Below are 20,574 nucleotides of genomic sequence, written 5' to 3' on the forward strand. Positions count from 1 at the left end.
TTCTCTGCTGAAACAGAAGGATGCAATACTGTGATATGGGAAGCAGAAGAGTTTGATTCTTTTTTATTTTGAACATTTCATTGTTGTACGTGCTTCTGGAAGAGCTGCTTCTCTGCAGGGTGGCCTTGTGAGGCATGTGAGATTTCCATCTTTTTGTGGCAGAATACACAAATTAAACAAATCTTGGGGGAGGATCAGTTTCACCTCTAATAACGAAAGAAGATTCATGCCCATTATGTATATGGGAAGTAGAGGTCCTATCAGACTAAAAAGAATAAGGTCACTTGGAGAAGATAGATTCAGAATCTCTCCCTATAACTAAAATACAAAGACTGTAAATTATGGCACATCCTCATGGTATCACATCCTCAGATTTTCTCAGATACCTGTCTAGGGGTTTCTTAAAAAGTTCTTGAGTGCTTGTATAGCTGTTCTTTAAGTAACACCACTGCTCCTTGAGGACAGTAGCAGAGCATGGCTGTGTTCCCTAGGGATGTGCTCAAAGAGTTACTTCCAGACAGTAACAAAAAGATTCACCTCTGCTTTCCAGAAAGAATTAGGATGGATTTTCCAAGCCTCTTTCATCTTTGTAAACAGCTGAACCAGTACAGTTACTAGTACACCCAAGTAAGCAAGTTTATTTTTTCCTCTTTTTTCCTGATAATTTTTTTACTTTAAAACTTTAGAAACAAGCTGTGGATTTTGGAAATTTTTCCACAGCAGTTCCAGAAGAAGATGATCAAAATTATTTTGCTAGCATCTGAGGATGTCTTACATCCAGCCCTGGGATTGGGAGTTGCTGTCTCTATTGAATATTCTAAGCTCAAAGAGGTTCTTGGCAAGTTGTGTAAGTACTAAAAATGCCTCTACACCTTCTTAATCATTGTGGTGCATTTAATTCTTGTCTGAGACTCCTGTGATTCCTGCCATTGTAGTACCACTTGAAATTAATTTCTCTTCGAGTGGAAATACTGCCATTTTCTTTTAGGGTGATTTTTTCACTAAACACCCCAAGAGTTCCTTATCTGAACAGCTGGAATTTAAGGAATTGAAAGCTTTATAAGTATTTTGCCAGTGTAGATACAACTTCAGGTTTCCCTTTGAAAAACCTTGGCAATTCATCATTAGATGCACCTACATCCATGACAATTTCATGGTTGGATATCTAGATTTAATTTTTTAGCTCTTGGCTTTTGTTTTTGGTATGGTAGTTTCTTCATGATGAAAGACAATATTAAGTTACCAAATGCTAAAAATGTTAAGGATAGTGAAAGCTACAAAATTAGCAGGGAAAGCATAATTTCTCATAGGTGTTTATAGTTGAGATTTCAATTAACACCCAATTCTACCAATTATAGGGGGAAAAAAGAATAATAGGTATGACCTAACCAAAAGGAAATGAATGAATATGGCCCCTGCAAATTTTGAGGTTTACAATAGACTAAATGAAGAGCAAGCCTGCAGATTTTATGTGATTGAATGTATTCCTATTATTTTTACTCTCTATGAAGCTTACTAGGGAAGCTGTATTCTGGCACGTCAGATGTAGCATTCTGTCCATAAATTATAGTTGTTCCACACTGAGGCATTCTTTAAAGAATCTCTTCCTCCAGGTAAAAGAGAAGATGGAGTAGTGGTCACATTGTTTGCATTTCTCTTGACACTTGGAGCCTCGAAAATGTTCAACATTTAGACTTTCTAGGCTTTGTGCATGTTTTTGTGACTTTTTCTTGTTTGGTTGGGGTTTTTTTGTTGGTTTTGTTGTTGTTGTTGGCTTTTTTGTTGTTGTTGTTTGGGGTTTTTGAAGGGGAGAGAGGGGCTGGGGGTATTTTGGTGTGGTTTTGCTTTGTTTTTTTTCAAAATGTAAATTCACCAGTCTTAGCCCCTTCTTTTTTTGCTAAGTATACTAGAGATAAAAAATCCAGTCAGCCTGCCAGGTGAAGTTTTTAAATAGTTATGTGGGTTTTGGAGGGAAGAAATATCAAAAAACCCACAACATGGCTCTGAAAAGGAGGAAGAATGTTTGGTTCCACTTGTAGTTTTGTGTAGCTATTGGAGTGCAAAAAGGAGAAATAATTCTCTAATCCTTTTGCAGTATTAGTTTGGATTTGAACTCCTGAGAGAACAAGATGCAAAAAGTCTGTTACTTTGGCTCTTTTTGTGGTTTCTGTATCTGTTGCATTACCCTTTCCATAACTTGAGTATTTGTATTGCACCCTCCTTTGTGCTGCTAATCACAGTACAGCTTTCTAGAAATAAGTATTATATAAGGGACAGTCATTCAAAAGGCTTCACATTTCTTTGTTTTTTGGGTTTTTTTTTTCCCCTTTTCAAGGCTCTCCCACTGCTTATTTAAACAAATAGTGCTCTCTGAGTCATTGCTTGAAAAAAAACAGAATTAATTGCTCAACTCTTGGCTTTCTGATGCTGAGGAATATAACAGGTGATAACAGCTCCTTCTGAATTCCCTCTTCTGAAAACACTTATTGCTGGATAAAAGTTAAGAACAAACCTTGAAATGAAGATGCCATTTTTTCTGAGTGTCCTCAGGGGAACACCTGATACATCTGACATCAGAATCATGTTAGATGCTTTTTGAGTACTGACTTGGCCTGTTAAAACATGGCATTAATGTAGAGTTCTGTTTTTGCAGAGCTCCTGTTCTCTGTAGCCTGTAGGGAACGACAGGAGGTTTCTGGAAATATTTGTATACAGTTATGGAAGCTGCAAATTTCTGCTGAGTGGAAAGCAGACTGTAACATTTTGGGAATATGGACCCAGGCACATGGAGCTGTGACCTAATGAGACCAGCTTCTCAGAGACTGCATTGCAGGTTGTTTGGAATGAGCACTTGACTTGCAGGTTCTTGTTTTCAAGAAAAATCGCAGAATTTTTTTTTGAAAACTTTTTTTGCTGTCATACTGGTCTTGGAAGATAGAGCACAACTACAGGCTGTGCTGAGTGGGCATTTGCACAACTCATGGATGAAAATTGTTAGTAAAGAATGAGAACTTTCTGAAAAAGAGCAGTGCTTTAAAGGCTAGGAAATTTGCCTTTAAGCAGCAGGTTGTATATTTGTTTGGAAGATCCTTTTTCCAGCTTCCTATTTCTGGTATTGCTGTGGTGCCAAATGCAAATGCTGAGTTACAAAATAGCCAATTGGTTTTGCAGATAACGCCAAGTTTGTAATTCTCTTCTCAAGCTGCTGAGGAGATTGTGGAAGGGGGACTTCTGAGCTGTTGAAGGCAGGTGAATGGAGACTTGGAGAATTCTGAGTTTAAGGTAGATTTTTGGGGGAGGCCAACATGAAGGGGAAGACACGGAACAGACTTTGGGAGAAGCCTGTCCCTACTCTCACAGATTGTGCGATGAGGGACAAACCCCACCATCCTCAATTCAAGGGCCAGAAGTGCTGGAAGCACTGAGTGGCTGAGTCTGAGCTTGCTCTTCACAGGAGTCTGGTTTTCCTCAAACCACCTTGCCCTCTTTGAATTGCATCTGGGTATGATGCCAGGTAGCAAAAGCTTTTCATGGAGTATTTTTTAAAAGGAGAAAAAAAAATAAATCTGTGTGAACATGAACCTAATTCAGAAATACGTCAATCACCTCTGCAGTGGAAGGCACATTTGAAATGTAATGGTGGGATAGCTCTGATACACTAACAGGTGATTTTCTAAAAGGATAACTTTATCGGTTTATCATGTGCTGCCTAACTTAGGGAGAGTAGCTGTGTGTTTCGGTGCAGCACACCACAAATTTAGACCTGATCCTTATCAAGTCATGAGGCTATATTTAATTATTTATGTATTTTTGGTTGGTTGATGTGCACCACTGAATTATTCACAAGAGTGACTGTGATACTGGTGTTCCATCTATAAGTCAAATATAAAAAGAAGAAAGCCTGCATTTTCTAGAATGAGTGAAGAAGTGGGTTTTTTGTTGGGTTTTTTGTGGTTTGTTTTTGGGGTTTTTTTGTGTTTTTTTTTTGTTGGTTTGGTTTGGTTTGGGGTTTTTTTGGCTTTTTTGTATGAGCGAGGGAAGATCATGACAGGATTATTTGTAATTAAAGCAGAATTCATCTCTCATCTTCTATGATCCTATTTCAGATACAGGTCAGTGTGAAAAAACCCCAAACAACTCTATCATATTTTCTGAGAACAAAATACTTGACTTCTTGTGGGTCTTGTGGTATGAATTAATACTGAAGATTATATTTTATTTGTTATAAATGGCATACTTTTGTCTCATGCTATATTAATAGTATGCTTCACATAGTTGTTGTAAGTCAAAGGTTTCACTAATTCTCTGCTTGATGATTTTGAAGACAGAAAACAAAAACTGCATTTTAAATATAAAGTGCACCAAAATCAAATGTTCCTTTTTAATTTTTGACAACATGACATTGTTTACTGTGATGATGCTCCAATTATTTTGTGAAGGAGTGTTCTGTACATGGGCTTGTGCTTTTCAGACAAATACGACCCTCATATATTCAGTCCCTGACCATGTGTTGGATGAAGTAGGTAAGAGAAGCCTAAAAGAAAGATTAGGGACATGCAGAAAATATGCTCATTGGAGAAATTTTTCTGTATTGTTAGAATTCCCTTTTTACAAAAGCTTATTTTTCCTCCCCTTGTGTTTTAGATATCGATGAGTGTGAAAATGACTTCTACAATGGGGGTTGTGTCCATGAGTGTATCAACATTCCAGGCAACTACAGGTGTACATGCTACGATGGGTTCATGTTAGCCCATGATGGCCACAACTGTCTTGGTAAGTACTGAATGGTGGCAAGAAACTTTCATTTCATGGCTGTGGCAAGAAGGCCTGGTCTGTTTTCTGCATTATATCCTCTAGCATCTCTTCAGTAAAGACTTGACACAATGACCTACATTTAAACCTGTGTGTTGGCCCCAGTGTGGTTTAGGTCAGACCCTTACAGCTGTCACTCTTAATCTCGACAGGCTCAAAGCAGTATGCCCATGTTTAATATTGCTGAGGAGAACCCTGACCCCCAAAGCCTGTGCTGGATGCCTGGGCTGCTTCTTTAAGGAAAGTCATCTGTTAAATATGTTAAATACACTGAGATATATTTTGTCTGTTTCTTCCAACCTGTGTAATCCCAGTCATTTCTTTAGTGCTTGCCCTCCCCTTTTTTCCCTTTTCAGGCAATACAGTTCTAGGATATGGTGTATGAACATAAATTATGTTATGTTAAAAGTACAAGTAAGCAAGGAAGGAATAATTGGACAATAAAACAGGGCAGAGGAAACACTAATCTGATAACTGGAGGGACACTGTCCACTGACTGTGCAAAGCCTAGTTGCAGGATCTTCATTGCTTCGGCAGTCTGAGGATTTGGGGATCTGTATTTTTGATTCATGGCCAGTGCTCTGGTTTAAATAGAATGGGGTTTGTCCTAGAAGCTACATAAATATATGTTTTTGTTATGAAATTTCTTCACACCAGTTACCTGGAAATGAACCTACATTGCTGTGTCCAGTTTCCCATACCTGCTTACTTGTTGGTAATTTTTTGTTAAATTCTGGTGCTTAGAGACTTTCTCACTATTCCCAATATAAATGCAATGACCACGTTTTGGTACAGTCCTAAGTTAATTTCAAGGTGATGCTTATAAAACAATGTGTAAAAGGGATGCTTTTTTCTGTGTCAGCTGCAGATCTACTTTGGTAAAAATTGAAGTATTTGCAATGAAATTCAAGAAATGAGGCAGTGAACCAGTATCACCAGTCTGCACTAACTGAAGCTGTGAAAGAACTAGGATTTAAGGGCAAGGATTTGATTAGCTTTTCAGTAGATGTATTTTGTTCTGCATTTGTTTTCAAACACAGTAATACTTATTCAGATGGATTATATATCCTGGCCATTTACAGGGGTTTAACTCAAACTTCCATATTTCATTTGTTATAGAACAGACTAAAAGAGATTTATTTGCCTCAGCCTGAGGTGGTCAAATGATTAAAGGTGAAAGACGTATTTCTTACACAAAGATTAGCCAAATATTTATTTTAAAAATAAAGAAAAACTCTGTTCTAATATTCATAAATTCTTATTAAAAAAGGCCACAAACATAATCAAATAGTTCAGGTATTTGGAATTCAAATAACTTTTGAAACACCGTATGTGTTGTTTTATACAGCTCGCTAGTTTCAACTTTATCCAAGCAACTCCCATTATAGTAGGGAAAAGCCCTTTTGAACCATGAACAGCAATAGGAGTGACCTGATCAAGGATGAGCCATTGAGGAGAGCTGTGGGGTTTTTTATTTTTGGACCTGCTGTCTGTGTTACTGCTCTCTGGTCATGAAATGAGGAGGCTAAATCTACAGAGAAAGTCACACTTCTAATTTTATTTTCATTAATTTCTATTCAGCCACTTGATTTTTTTTTTGGTGGGTTTTTTATTTGTTTGTTTGTTGGTTGGTTTGGTTTGGTTTTTTAAAATTTAAAAAAAAAGGTCAACAACAATGCAAACAGGTGACTACAGTGGGAATAATAGCAAATATCTCCCTTTGTCTCAATGTACAACCCTAGGACAGTAAAAGAGATCACAGTTGTCTTTCTAATTTTGAGGTCATGGGCTGGGCAGGTTGTGTCTGCAACTAATGAGTGGCCTTTAGCATCTCTTAGTAAAATATCTGGTTTTACTTACTGGCACTGCAAAGGGAATCAAGGCACATTCCCTCTTCCTTCCTTGCTTCTTTGAAATTTGAACAAGTTAACTGAGGGCCAACATGTCTGCTTGTAAGGTTTTAGTCTGACGATTTTAATTGTGACAGTGACCATGCCGGTCTTGCTATGGCTGGTTGTTGTGTGCTGACTCAGATTTGGAACACCATTGCTAGAAAACAAAGAACTTTTTTTTTTTTTAATGGCATTTTTCTGCCATTATTTGCACCCCACCTACTTGCTGGCATTATCAGCTATACTGGCTGTTGTGATAGACTGGTTATTCCCATTAATAGAGTATCAGTATTTGAAAAGGGAGCATTCTAATCCCTTCCCTTCTTGACCAGCTTTATTTCCCTTCTCTTATGCTACCAGAAATATGTAAATGCAGTAAGAAGTTGCAGTGAGGTCTCAAAAAACAAACCCTGTATTTGTACATACAAATTTAAATTAGGAATTATATGACATTTTGGAAATTGGTTTGCTTATTCCAAAGATTTTCTTTTTCGCCATGATGACATTAGGCATTGAAAGGAATTAAAGTTTTGGTGAGTCCACTGGTTTCCATCTGTTCTTGCTTTTTGAGAAACCACTTGTTTTTCAAGGATTTTATGGAGACAAAGGATGCTTCACAAGATTACTAAGAGTGTTTTTCATCTCTCAATTAATCCTTGTAATGAAAAAGATTGCATCAGAATTTCTGCATTTCTTGTTTGACACGAGGATTTCTGTGTATCTTGCTTGACTGAGATCTCTGCAAAATCTTAAGCCATCTCTTCTTGGGTTTGCATTCCTTTATAAATCTTCACTGAATGTCTTTCTGGGAACATCAGTACAGCATGATTAAAATCTTCTTTATAAATAGCAAACTTGGAGTATTCAATTACAGCAGATGCTGTGGACAAGTTAAGTGCTTTTTTTTTTCCTTCCTTCCTTCCTTCCTTCCTTCCTTCCTTCCTTCCTTCCTTCCTTCCTTCCTTCCTTCCTTCCTTCCTTCCTGATATCCTTCCTTCCTGATATCCTTGTCTAGCTAAAAATATTTTTTTTTTGCCCTCCCCTGAAATAGCAGTAGTTTTCTCTAAAAAATTGCTCTAAATTTTGCTCAGTGGATGCAAGACTAGTATTTGGTCTCATATAGTAGGTTTGAAATATGGTTTCCCTTCTTGAACATGAAATACAAATCTGGGGTGTTTTATAAGGCTTTCCTCCTCTGATATAAATACCAATAGCTATGATCTTCTTTCATCTCTCCTTTTTGTCTGTTGGTTGGGGGTTTTTGTCATATTTTCTTTCTCCTTAGGTCTGATTTGTGATAGTCACTCTTTAAAGAGTGAATAAGCATTGCTTTTTTGCATGAGCAGTTCTTGGTCCCAGGCTGCACACTTCCTAACTCTTCTTTTTTCTAAAGATTAGGATGAGTTCTCTGAAGTCCTCTGCTTTTAAGTAAGCATACTAAAGATGGTTGCAAACTATTCTCAAAAAGTGTCAAAAAAGATGCAAAGCAGCATGGACAAAAAATTTATTGTATTCAGAGGCATGCTTATTTTATTTATAGTTTTTTTTGTGGTCTTAATTGTTGTGGGAACATGCATTAATACCTTGTAAATTGTAACAAATTTGTCCTCAGAAAGTCCTGTAAGGAAGGGAAATACAATTTTCAGTGTTTTATAGATTAGTAACTAGGACAAACAGATTAAGTTACTTCTCAGTCTTCACACAAGGAAGGTATTTCTATGTCTACACCACAGGCAGGAGTAGAATCCTTACCCTTCTGCATCCCTGCTTTTACTTCAAATAGTCTGTGTAGCTTTGGTTTCTCTTACAGAAAAAATAGCAATTACTAAGTTTGGACATCTGTAATATGATATCTCAGTTGATCCTTTTGTATGTCAGACCTCCTGAAGATAACTATAAAAGTGGGGTTTGATGATTCAATATAGTTTACAGTTCTTCAGTAGTGAATTTTTTGTCTGATTGTGAAGAATCCTGGGAAGCAGAGAGAAATTCTGGTCAGAAATCAGGACAGAAATGCAATTCCTAACATGCATGATAGGTTCCATGGAGCTCTCTGCAGGAGCTGAGCAGACACAAGTGTGGCAGACACAAGCACAGTGTCAGCTGTGAATTGAATAGCAAAGTCCTGGCTGTGTCCACAGCCTCGAAGGTGTGCTTGGAGCAGAAGGCCTGATCTTCCAGCCTGAATAATGGAAATTAGCTGTTGATTTGTCTGATCTCAGGTGGTACTTTGCATCTCTTCACAAAGTGACTAAGTCACATGGAAGCCTGTGGGGAAGGAGAGGTAGCACTTTCCCTGGAACATCTGAACCTGCTCCGGAAGTGGCATTGATTGCCAGCTCTGGTAGGTGGAGCAAAGCAGCAATTCCAGCTGGACATCTGGGAGCCTGCAGCTAAAGGAGAAACTTCTGACAAGCCAGAAGTTGATGAGGCACAGGCCTTGAGATACCTGTTGTAAAATAGACCTTGGGATCCCAAATCACTGTATAAGCTCATGTTTGAAGTCACACAATTTCGTTTCTTCTAAGGTCTGAGGTTAAGATCTAAACCCAAGTGCCTGTGTTGAAGTGCTCCTTAAAAATCTCTTGGCTTATTTTAAGAGAGAAGATGTTTAACTCTGGCATGCAAGCTTAATTCCTGCCTGGGTGCTAGTAATCTGCACTCTGACTAAGATGAAAAAACTAACATTAGTATATACATAGGGTCATTTGGGTTGGATAAGTCCTCCCAGATCATTGAGTTTAATCTTTAGATCATTGAGTCCAACTTTTAAATGTATGTATATCATATCGTATCATATCATATCATATCATATCATATCATATCATATCATATCATTCAATCATTTTTCAGTAAATGTCCCAGTGTTCTATGTGGATTTGTTTTTTTATTTTTTCTTCAAAATAAACCCAAACCCATTAGAAATCAAAATCTACCTGTTCCTACCCTGCTGTTCAAACAGACACACACTGGGACTTGGGATTGTGGCCTCATCTGACTATCAACATGAAATGGGAGGAGATCTGCAAATGTGTGAGAAATCGTTCCTGAAGCTGCCAGAGGTATCTTGTCCAGAAGTGTCACATAACTCAGGATTGCATAATCACTGATGTGATTAAAGAGACCAGTGTCTTCCTTTTAATTTAGCTGTATTTTTCTTCTTCTCCTGACAGCTGTGCACAATTGTTGCTTGCTTAAACTCCCAAGCAAATGCTGGTATTCCTGATGTTTATTTTTCTTTGTTTCCTGACAGTTCAAATAGATTTTTTAATATTAACATTTTTTTAAATATAAAACTAAACAGCTTTTGCAAAGTTGTTTTTAGTTTCATAAAACAAATATTTAAAAGAGGAGCTGAAATATGGTTCATTTCCTTGGCCGTCTTCCAGTTTTCCTTGCCCTTCTTTCCTAGTTCCAGAAGACTATTAGGTGAGCTGACAGTTGTGTTGTCCTTCTCTAGCACATTAGCAGGGCATCTAATAATATTATTAGTCATAAACTCTTCTCAGATTTTCTTGGTTAGTAATTCCAAGCTCCTTGGCAGATGGAGGAAGGTTGAATACACCAAATAGCCTTCTTTTTATAACACTTCATTTTTTATTAAAACTAATGTAAAATTACGGTATTTTTCTCAAGAAGGTTAATAATCAAAATATTGAACTCCTTACTCATTTGGCAGGTGGTTTATGCCTTAAAAGAAGCAGGCCCGACCCCAAATCAGGTTTCAGTAGCTGAGTAGCAAGGAGCTGTTCTGATTGTGGGGGATCTGGGCCTCAAGGTGGGAATGGGAATTTATAAAATATATAGTTATAGACAAGATGAGAACTGTTGAAATGCTAAGTTTAACAACACATTTATCTGCATGTTTTAAACCCTTGTGAGCTCTGCCTTTCTGCAAAAGATGACAGATGGTCATCAGGTCCTTGGGGTGTACTGAGAGCCTTGAGATGAGGGTAACTTCTGGTATTTAGGAACCTTCCCAAAACAAGCTGTAGTGAGCATATTCACACAAATCCATGCTATGAATTGCACAGCAGACTGCCTTGTAGTGACAAATGTGTTCCTGCAGAATTGAAATTTGAAAGCATTTTTTTAAGTTCTTTGGTTTTCAGATACAAGCCCAAGTAACACAGAAATTTGCTTTCTGATATAGTTCTTCAGCAAACTGATTTTTACCATATTTCCGGTTTCGGATATTTTACCAGTCTTGTTTGGTCTGTACAATAGATTAATAAGAACAGCTATTACTCATCACAGCAATTTAAAGTATCCAGTCTTCATGGTACAGTAGCACAACTCAGATTTTGGAACATGTATTGATGTTCTGCAGTTTGTGCTGACTGATGACTAGGTGCTGAGGAAATATGGATAGCTAGGATGTAAATGTTCTAGAGACAATTCTTTATTAGATGCTTATATGCAACTTCTGTATACATGTGTTTACTTTTGTTACTTGGCTGCCTGCGTCCTGTGGAAGTCTCCATGGTGCCAAGTGGTAGCAGGCAGTCAGAAAATTAGATTAAATCTCTCTTTCAAGATGAGATTATAATAATTTAGTTTTGATGACCTTACAACATCCAGTAAAAATCTGGAATTCTCTGTGATTAATGGAAAGATCTTCAGTATCCAGCCCTCTCTGAAGCTGGGATCTGAGCACTGCTTTCTTTATCTTGCTTCTTCTATTTCCGTATAAAGTTCCCCCCTTTAAAAGTACTCTAATGTTTGGTCACCCCACATTAATCTTTGGAGTTCAATCGAGATACAACTTTCTTTACATGTTAATTTGCCATATGTTTGCTTTCTTAAGCCAATATGATCTGAGAAGCACCAAAACCAGTGAGAGTATAAATCAGCATAGACCAAAGTTTTCTGTTAGGTATGGGGAAATAATCAAAAGTGTAGAATAAATCTTGGTGGCTGTCAGCTATGAAGTTAGATTCTCAGACTGTCATAATAAATTAGGAAACTGGGAGCTGTGTGACAGCAGCATCAATCTCAGTCTCTTGTCTCTGCAAGTCTTCTTGTTGTCTGAGCCCTTTTATTTTTGTTTTTTTTCCCCAAATACTTACTCCCTGGAGGAGGTAATCAATCACAGCAGAGATTTCTCTACATGGAACACTCAGTAAAGAATAAGCAGCTTAGACTGTGAAGCTAATATTTGTAAGTTAAATTCCATATGGATGGTCTTAGTCTGATATGGCTGTAGATAGTGTCTTGGTTCAACAAGCTCAGAGATTCTGCATCCTTACTGCTTTACCTATTTTGTGTTAGTTTTGTGTCTTTTGTTAATTCATCTTAACTTTCTCATAATAGCAAATTTCTGAGCCGGTGTGGCATATATTGATGTATACCTTAAGGGAAAAACTATAAAATACATTGAATTTATCAAAGCTTTGGAAGCTGCTTTGGAGGCTGGGGCAGGGCCAGCTCTCACCCACAGCACCCCCAAGTCCTTCTGCCAGGGCTGCTCCCTCTGCTCATCCCCAGCCTGGATCCATCACACACAGGGACGTGCCCAACACAGGGGCAGCACCAGCCCTTGGTCTGGTTAAACCTCATGAGATTCCTGTGAGTCACTGCTCAACTTTGTCCAAGTCCCTTTGGATTGTCACTGCACCCTCAGCTTGGTGTCATCTGCAAAGCTGCTGAGGGTGCCCTCTGTCCCTTTGTTTATATGATGGATTCTCCAAGGGGAAATCATGTTTGACCAGTTGGATAGCCTTCTGTGATGGAATGATGGAAGATCCTTGTGGGTGAGCTCAGGGAGTACAGGTTGGCTGAGTGGGCAGTGAAGTGCATTGAGAACTGACTGAACAGCAGAGCAGCAGTGTGGGGTTTGCCTGGAGGTCTGTAGCCATTGGTGTCCTCAGGGGTCAGTACTGGCCCCAGTATTGTTCCTCTTACACATCAGGCCCTGGGTGAAGGGGAGAGCACATTTGCTGATGATCCAAAACAGTAAGGAGTGTCCTGGCACACCAGAAGGTGCTGCCATTGTGTGAGACCCAGACCGGCTGGGGAGCAGGGCAGAGAGGAACCCAACGAAGTTCAACAAAGGCAGGGACAGGGTCCTGCACCTGGGCAGGAACAACCCTGGACACCAGGACAGGCTGGGGTGACCTGCTGGAGAGCAGCTCTGAGAAGGACCTGGGGGTCCTGGTGGACAGTGAACTGTCCCTGAGCCAGCAGTGCCCTGAGGGCAAGGAGGCCAATGGAATCCCGGGGAGCATCAGGAAGAGCATTGCCAGGGTCCGGGAGTGATCCTGCCCCTCTGCCCAGCCCCGGGAGGCACATCTGGAGAGCTGAGTCCAGCTCTGGGATCATCAGCACAGGAGGGACAGGGAGCTCCTGGAGCAGGACCAGCAAAGGGCTATATAGATGATGAGGGAACTGGAGTATCTCTCCTGTGAGGAACCAAATGGAATCCGGTTCTGTGGAAGTCTGAGGGAGCGAGGCTTGGTCAGCCTGGGGGACACATGACTGAGAGGGGATCTTACAAATGCATACAAATATCTTCATGGACAAGGGGCACAACCTGAAACAGATGAAGTCTCCTTCTGAATATAAGGAAAAAACTTCTTTACTATGAGAGTAAAGACAGAGCACTGGAACGGACTTCCCAGAGAGGCTGTGGTATCTCCTCTGGAGAGATTCAAAACCTACCTGGACACAATCCTGTGCAACCTGCTCCAGGTGCCTCTGCTTCAGCAGGGGTCTTGGGCTAGATGATCTCCAGGGGTTCCTGCCAAACTTATCTGTTCTGTGTTTCTGAGTGAAAATATATTTTGTTAAATAAATAAGAGTCCATATTGTGCTATATGATGGAGCAAAAATGTTTGTGAAAATTGAGAAACTATTTAATTATTTGTGTTGTTTATTTGAAGGCATAATTAAGAAACTGCTTCTGAAATTAATCAGAAACTACATAAAAATTACAAGTATGACAGAGGTGAAAGGATTTAGGGGGACTGGATTTGTACTTTGTGACCAGTCATGTAGAGTTTGCTAGATAAGATGCTAAGCACTCTGGCCCCAGTGCATCAAAACTTTTGTGTGCACAACAGGTATGAGTCATGATACTTTGCTGCCTGTACAACTGCTGTGCTTCCTTAAATAGGCCTGAGAGTGGCTATATGTCACCAAGTGTTGTTCAGTACTTACAAAAAACTCTGAAACTCCCTGTATGAACATTTTAGGGAAGTCTAAGAGACTTAGCTTTAGTCACTTTAAAAATAACTGGAAGAACTCCTCCAAGCTATAAAACCTGAGTGGACCGCAGGCTCAGGCTGTTAATGACTGCACATTGAAAGAATGTGAATACTCATTCTTGTGCTCTGAAATTACATTAATACCCCAGGCAAGGACTGAGTTTTGCTTTGAGTAGATTCCAGCAAATGTCCACTTCATCATTTCACACAGGCTACATGTCTGAGTGGGACCTCAGGGCTTTCAAGTTGCAGAATTTGTCAGTAGATGGTCAGTCCATTTGCCTTAACACGTAAACAGTTTTCCCTCTGATTTGAGATTCTGTACAACCAATATTAGATATCTCAGAGTAAAAGGTGGGAAGGCTTTTAGTGGAATAAGTTGCCCATAGAAAGCTCTGCATCACTCCCATAATTCACAGATTAATTTACGTGCAAGAATCTATTGGATTGGGTCCAGAAGAGGGCTGTGGAAATGATCAGGGGTCTAGAACATCTCTCTTATGAGGAGAGGCTGAGAGAGCTGGGCCTATTTAGCCTGAAGAAGAGACAACCAAGAGAGGATCTTAGCAATGTCTGTCAGTATCTACATGGAGGGTGCCCTGACAAGAGGTGGGAGCCAGGTTCTTCTCAGTGGTGCCAAACAGCAGCATGAGAGGCAGTGGGCAGAAACTGCAACACAGGAAGTGTTCTATGAGGAATATGAGGAGAAACTTCTTTGCTGTGCAGGCAACTGAGCACTGGAAACCCAGAGAGGGCGTGGAGTCTCCTTCTGTGCAAGACCCTCAAAAGCCATGTGGTCACAATCCTGAGTAATATGCTCTAGGATGACCCTGCCTGAGCATAGAGGTTGGATGATCTCCAGTGTACTCTTAAGTAAGAATTCTTAGGTTGTTTTCTTTAAAAATTGCATGCTATTATATAGCTTATAGAGAAATCCATTTATGTGTTCCCAAGTGCTGGCGAAAATATACAGGTCTGGTGAATTTTACAGGGAAGGTGGAGTTAAGGTGATTGTTTGTTCTGATTTATTTTGGGTTCTTTGCTTGTGTTGGCTTTACACTACCAAGCTCCAAACTTATTAAATTCATGCCTTTTCTACATAAATATGATGTTCCTGAAGCCGGGCTTTTTGACTGCTGTTACTTTTCATTGCTAATTCCCAGCTCAGGGCAATGCTGGTCTCTCTTTTTAAGAGGTGAATGTGGCTGATACGTCCATCTGTTGAGCTGCTTAGCATTAACACAACTTACTGCAGTTTACATGCTCTAATGAGTGGCTGCTGTTTAGCTGGTGCATAGTTTCCAGCTGTTTTCTTAAACCCAAGTAGTCAAAAAAACCCCAACCAACCAGTCCAGCTTTGTACTGTGTGATACAGCACAACTGGGTTGAGTGATAAGCTAGTGTTGCCATTTCATATTAAAAAAATATTACTATTTGCTGTAATATCTTAAATATGTTTCAGGTATTTCTGTCCAGAGAAATCAGAGAAAATATTTGTTCTAAATACTGGTTTTTGTGTTGCTCATGTTTAGGAGAGTGGAAATGCTCTACTCATTTCCCAGGTGGCAAAAATGCCCATTTGCCCAAACATTTTGTGCCAAAGGAAGCATTCATTCTCTGAAACTATTCAGAAACTGAGGCTGTGTTTATAAAACAATTTTCACCAGTGGAGATCATTTCAGGAAAATGTGATTGTTTTGGTATTACCTACAGGAAGGATTTTCAGCACTTCTCTGTTCTCCAAAAGTTTAATGAGTAGTCATGTGTCTTATTAAGCCAATTTACCTGAATAAGCCAATATTTTTCTGCTCCTACTATAGTTCTTATTTCACCATATTGAAAGTTGTGCTTGAGACTCTCTCATTTCTTCCACTTTTCATGGACCTCAAGTATTATTCATATGGAGCATAAGAATGACTTCATAGTCTACTGGCTGCTGCAGTGCTTAGATTAAAATCACTCATCTGACTCTAGAGATGCCCCTGTGTTACCAATAGATAATGAAAATCTTTAATCTATCCATTTTTAGGCTTTTATTTCTAGAGCTCAGGAAGGAAGCACTTCATGTGGTATATACCTGGAAAATGTTGCCAGCTTGGGATGGAGATACTGTCTCATTTTGTCATGTCAAGTTTCATGGGTTTTTTTAACCCACAGCAAAATCTTTTATTATTGAAACAATAATAGCAATACAACAGCAAGAAGAATGATGACAAGCAGGTTTGAGTTAACCCAAGCCAGATTTTTCTAATATTGGTAAGGTCTTGTAAGTAACTGTAAAAGGAAGCAGGTATAAGTAGTAATTATCCTGGAAGAAGGATAGTTCAGTTCAGCCTGCAGCAGTTAATGATGCTGAGGAAAAAGACAAAGTAAGGGGCATTATGATAATAGACTAAATAATTTACTTATCTCAATTTTTTCCTTCAACTGATCTGGTCTGCTGCTTGTTTGTATCTGTAATTAGCTTCTCTCCACTAGTTTATGGAGTAATGTTAATCCATTTGCCTCTTGGAATGCCTACATACAGCTAGATGTCAGTGAGAACTGTAGACTTATACTGATGGGGCTGTGGATGTCTGCCTCACAGAAAGAGCTTCATGCCAAGCTGGAGGCTGCTGGCATTCCCTAGACAGTGGCACAGATGAAAAGAAGTGTGATCAGATTCACACAGAATTGTCTTAAAACCTGAATCAGAAGAGTGGATAACATGAACAAATAATCGAGCAGGAACTTTGTTGTGTTTAGGCACTGTTGTCAGGAGGTCATCTGTGACAGGATAGAAGCTACAACTAAGAAGTCACATTCAGGAACGTGGATGTTTATTCTGGAAATGCTAAAGGCTGTGAAAAGGGTTTTAGCTCTTAAGAGGACAGAGAGCGGTGCCCAGCTTTTTAAGAAAGGAATAAACGAGCAACATCAAGAGAGTTGAACTTGATGTAACATCCACACAATATCCATGGGCCCCTTACCTTCAGCTCAGCACATGGGCAGCAGTCACATGCAGCAGAGTTAACCTGTGAGTTACATGCATGTTTCCTAGGCTGTACAGAGCAAGTGTCTTGCAGCTGCATTTCTGCCGTGTTTGCGTACTGTGAAATTTATGACATTCCACTGTGTGTCACAAAATAGCTACAGAAACGGTTCGCAAACAAGAAGCCCAGTCAGTGGGTGCTCAGTGGGAGTGGATAGGTGATTGTGGCCCATTAAAAGACTGAATTCTCCAGGACAGATCACAGCCATCACTTAAAGGGTTCTGTCCTTGTACATAAGAAAAGAGGGGTTCTAGGGATCAATTAATCAGTTATTTTAGAATGATTGTAGTATTCACCACCCAAGAGCATTCTTGTGATTGTTTCTTTATGTTTCTGGTCTGTAAAATGTGCTTTATTTCTCAGGGAAAGGTAGTTTTTCACACTTTTTATTTTTTGGGGGGTGTTTTTTATGTCTAGTTCAGCTAACATTGACTACTGTAGGATCAATCTTCTGCAAATGCATCTTTTCTCACCAAGGGCTCTAGTGAATATATTTTCAACTGTGAGAGTGAATTAATTCAAGGCTGTGGTGGTCTTTTACCTTTTCTTTACCAGATGTTCCAGTTTCTGAAAGGAGGGGACAAAAAGTAAAATCTAGCCTTGTGCAAATAACAGGAAATTTAGGTCCAGCTTTTGACGGCCAATATCAGATCAGCTGGAGATACAAATGCTGTGTACCTAGGTAGCAATGTCTCTTGCCTCTAATATTTCTCTCTGCTTGCTTATATAAAGTCAATATAAGGAAGATGGTTTGGCAGCTTTTTCAATTAGCAGTGATTCTTGTTTCCATGGCCCCCTCAGCTGATGCAAGGGATCACCCTCCCCACCTTCACAGCGTGTCACTGCTTGTAGGAGCGTTCCAGCAGGAGCACCTGCCTTCAGTCTCTGATCTGATACCACTCCTACATGCCAGATTTGCTCTTTGGGCTTACATGGGTATCTTGAGATCCCATCTTCCAAGACACCCACTCCAACAGAGCATCACGGTACTTGGAGGATTAGAGAAGTGAGAAGAGTGTGTTCCTAATGCTGCTGTCATTAAAGGTTAACTCCTAGAAATGAGCACATTTTGTTTTAAACATGATATACTGAAGTCATTTGAATTGTTTCTGTGATTGTCTTATTTGTATATTGCTGTGCTTCAGGTTTCAGAATAGATGAGAGAGACAGTATGAGGCTAAGGGAGATTTGTAAGATCAGGAAAAACACAGAAAAAGCAAGTAGTGAATGAATATTTACTCTTTCTCACAGTAATGGATTCTGGGGGCATTCATCCAGACTATGAAGCAGCATTTTAAAAATAAACACAAGTATGTCTTTTTTATGAAAAACTTAAATCTCATAATTGAATTGCAGAATTAATTGCCCCATCATGTTTGGCTCATTGGAAATTAGAGAAATCCACACAGGAAAGATCCTGGACAATGCAGGACAGTGGTCTAGGAAGTGATTCAGGAAAGTGGATAGGTGTGTGATGACTGAAACCTGAGAGAACATTTCTGCAATGGTTCTGTCCCATCTTTACAGTCTTCTCTTGAGTGTCAGCTACAAGGATAGTGTCAGAGCCCAGAGATGCTGGGCGAGGTGTGATTTTGGTGTAATTATGACTGTAGTAAATCCAGGAATGTGTTTGGGGTTTTTTTGTTGGTTTTTTTTTGTTTTGTTTTGTTTTGTTTTGGTTTGTTTTATTTTAATTAAACTTTCAGCCAGCTTTCTGACTAGAAATATTCAGAATACAACAATTTTAAAATTCCAGAATTAGGCACCTCCATTTTCCAAGCCTGTGGTTGCTGATCTTTTCCCTTAAAAATGCAAAATATCCTAAGTGGTGTTTTGTTGCTAATATTTGAGAAAACTCTGCAGTACTGCTATCAGTGCTTCATCTCTCTGTCACAATGTTCTGCACTGGTAAAATGGCATCTTAGAGACATCTTCGAACACTTTCCAAGAGTAGCTTAGAGGAAAAGAAATAGCAGGATCAGCTGCCTGGATCGTGAGTCAAAATCCTGTTTTTAGAAGTCTGGGTGCTACAGCAAGTGCATTTTACTATGGTTCCCAAATGCTTTGGAAATTTTGAAGACTCAGATTTATGAGGGGCTTAAGTGTTTATGAAAATGCTGACATGAAAGAGAGATGTCAGAAGGAAGGAAGACAAGATCAGGAGAGGAAGAAAACAGTGGACGTACTGTTCCTGGCATTGACTCTGTGTAGCGTTTCCACTTTTGTGTCTTCCTGCTCATGGTTTTGGTTTCAGGTACCCTTAGCAGACCTTTTTCCCTCCATGGTATCTAAACAGGACACTTTGCTGGAAGAGCTTCTTTAGGCCAAACGCTGCAGGAAGCTCTGTGCCAGATCAGGGTGAAACACCAGTGAAGTTAATTTGAAAAAATCATCAGATAAATTAAATGAGAAACTGAAAACATTTGTTTATTTAATATATAAACCATTCATCTTTATCAACTGTAATATTTCCTACCCTTTGATACTGTTCCACACTGCCACTCTCCAGAGGATCTCATCTTATTAAGGTACAGAATACGAGTTTGATTATATGAAGGCAGTGGGCCAAAAAGCTAGAGGTCTTTTGCAAATTGAAATCTGCATTAATTTACATAATGCTTCTGATATATAGATATAGCTATATATGTATGCATTTATGCAACCATTATCTCTCTGTCTCTGTTGGATGATCCTCTTCTTTTCTCAGCCTTTCACTGAGCTGGCTCTTGCCCTGGTCCTGCTTGTCCTTGATGAGAACTGGCCAATCTAAAGTCCAAGGGCTCCTCTCCCTGCAAATATAAGGTTGTCACTAGTCTAAATTCAGTAGCAGAAATTCTTGCTTTTGTGCTGGTTGTCATCTGAGATGTTTATTTGTGCTGGTAAGGAGCAGCTAAAAGCTGTAGAAACTGAGCTAGTTCTAGGTGCTTCCAGCAGCAGTTGTCTCTAGCAAACAGAATCACAGGTCAGTTCTTTGTGATGAGCTTTACAGAGAATGGCTTAAGAAGATGTGTTCACTCCCTACTAGTTCTTCATCCTCTTTTTGAGGATGGGGTTGGAGCAGCCATGTGGAATAACCATCTGAGCTGAGCTCAGTTGAGAATCGTTTAGCATTGTTTTGTCAGTTTGGACTGTAAAAACTTGCTGAAATCTTCCTGCCTCAGTAGGGTTTTGAGACTCAGCTGTCCTGTAAGCACTTTACTTTAGGAATCAGCACACTGTTGGATGGGGAGACCAAGCTGAAATTTTTGTCATCTAAGGAGGCTTGGAAATGGATTTGACTTTTCCATACACCAGTTTAAAGGAATGGAGTCTTGCCCCTACTACCTTGAGGCTGCCGTCCTCAGAGAGACACTCTGGTCCTGAATGATCAGTGGTACCTGATTTTGTGTGAAAGTTTATGAAAGAAGACCTATCTATTGTTCTAAAATAAGAGAAAAATTCTGTTTTATTAAGAATAGAGTAATAAATCAAGGAAGCTTATATTTGTGTTCGTTCAGTTTAGAAGTTGTGAAATTGGTTTGAGCTGGGGCTGAGAGTAGATGTTTGAGTGAAGGGATTTTATGTCATAAGTGACTTTTTTCACTTTTTTTGACATTTTTTTAGGCCCCTGGGGTGCAGGTGTAAACTGTCACA

General features: G+C 39.4%; 1 protein-coding gene across 1 annotated transcript in view; it reads left to right on the forward strand.

The window, feature by feature from the left end:
• The window catches only part of SCUBE1 (signal peptide, CUB domain and EGF like domain containing 1), a 185,764-nt gene that overhangs the window by 26,424 nt on the left and 138,766 nt on the right, over positions 1-20,574 (forward strand). The window contains exon 3 of the mRNA XM_062490920.1: positions 4,645-4,773. Within this exon, the coding sequence (XP_062346904.1) occupies positions 4,645-4,773 (129 nt within the window). The remainder of the gene's footprint in view (positions 1-4,644; positions 4,774-20,574) is intronic.

This window comes from Cinclus cinclus, chromosome 4, assembly GCF_963662255.1.
Source record: "Cinclus cinclus chromosome 4, bCinCin1.1, whole genome shotgun sequence".
NCBI classification, from domain to species: domain Eukaryota; kingdom Metazoa; phylum Chordata; class Aves; order Passeriformes; family Cinclidae; genus Cinclus; species Cinclus cinclus.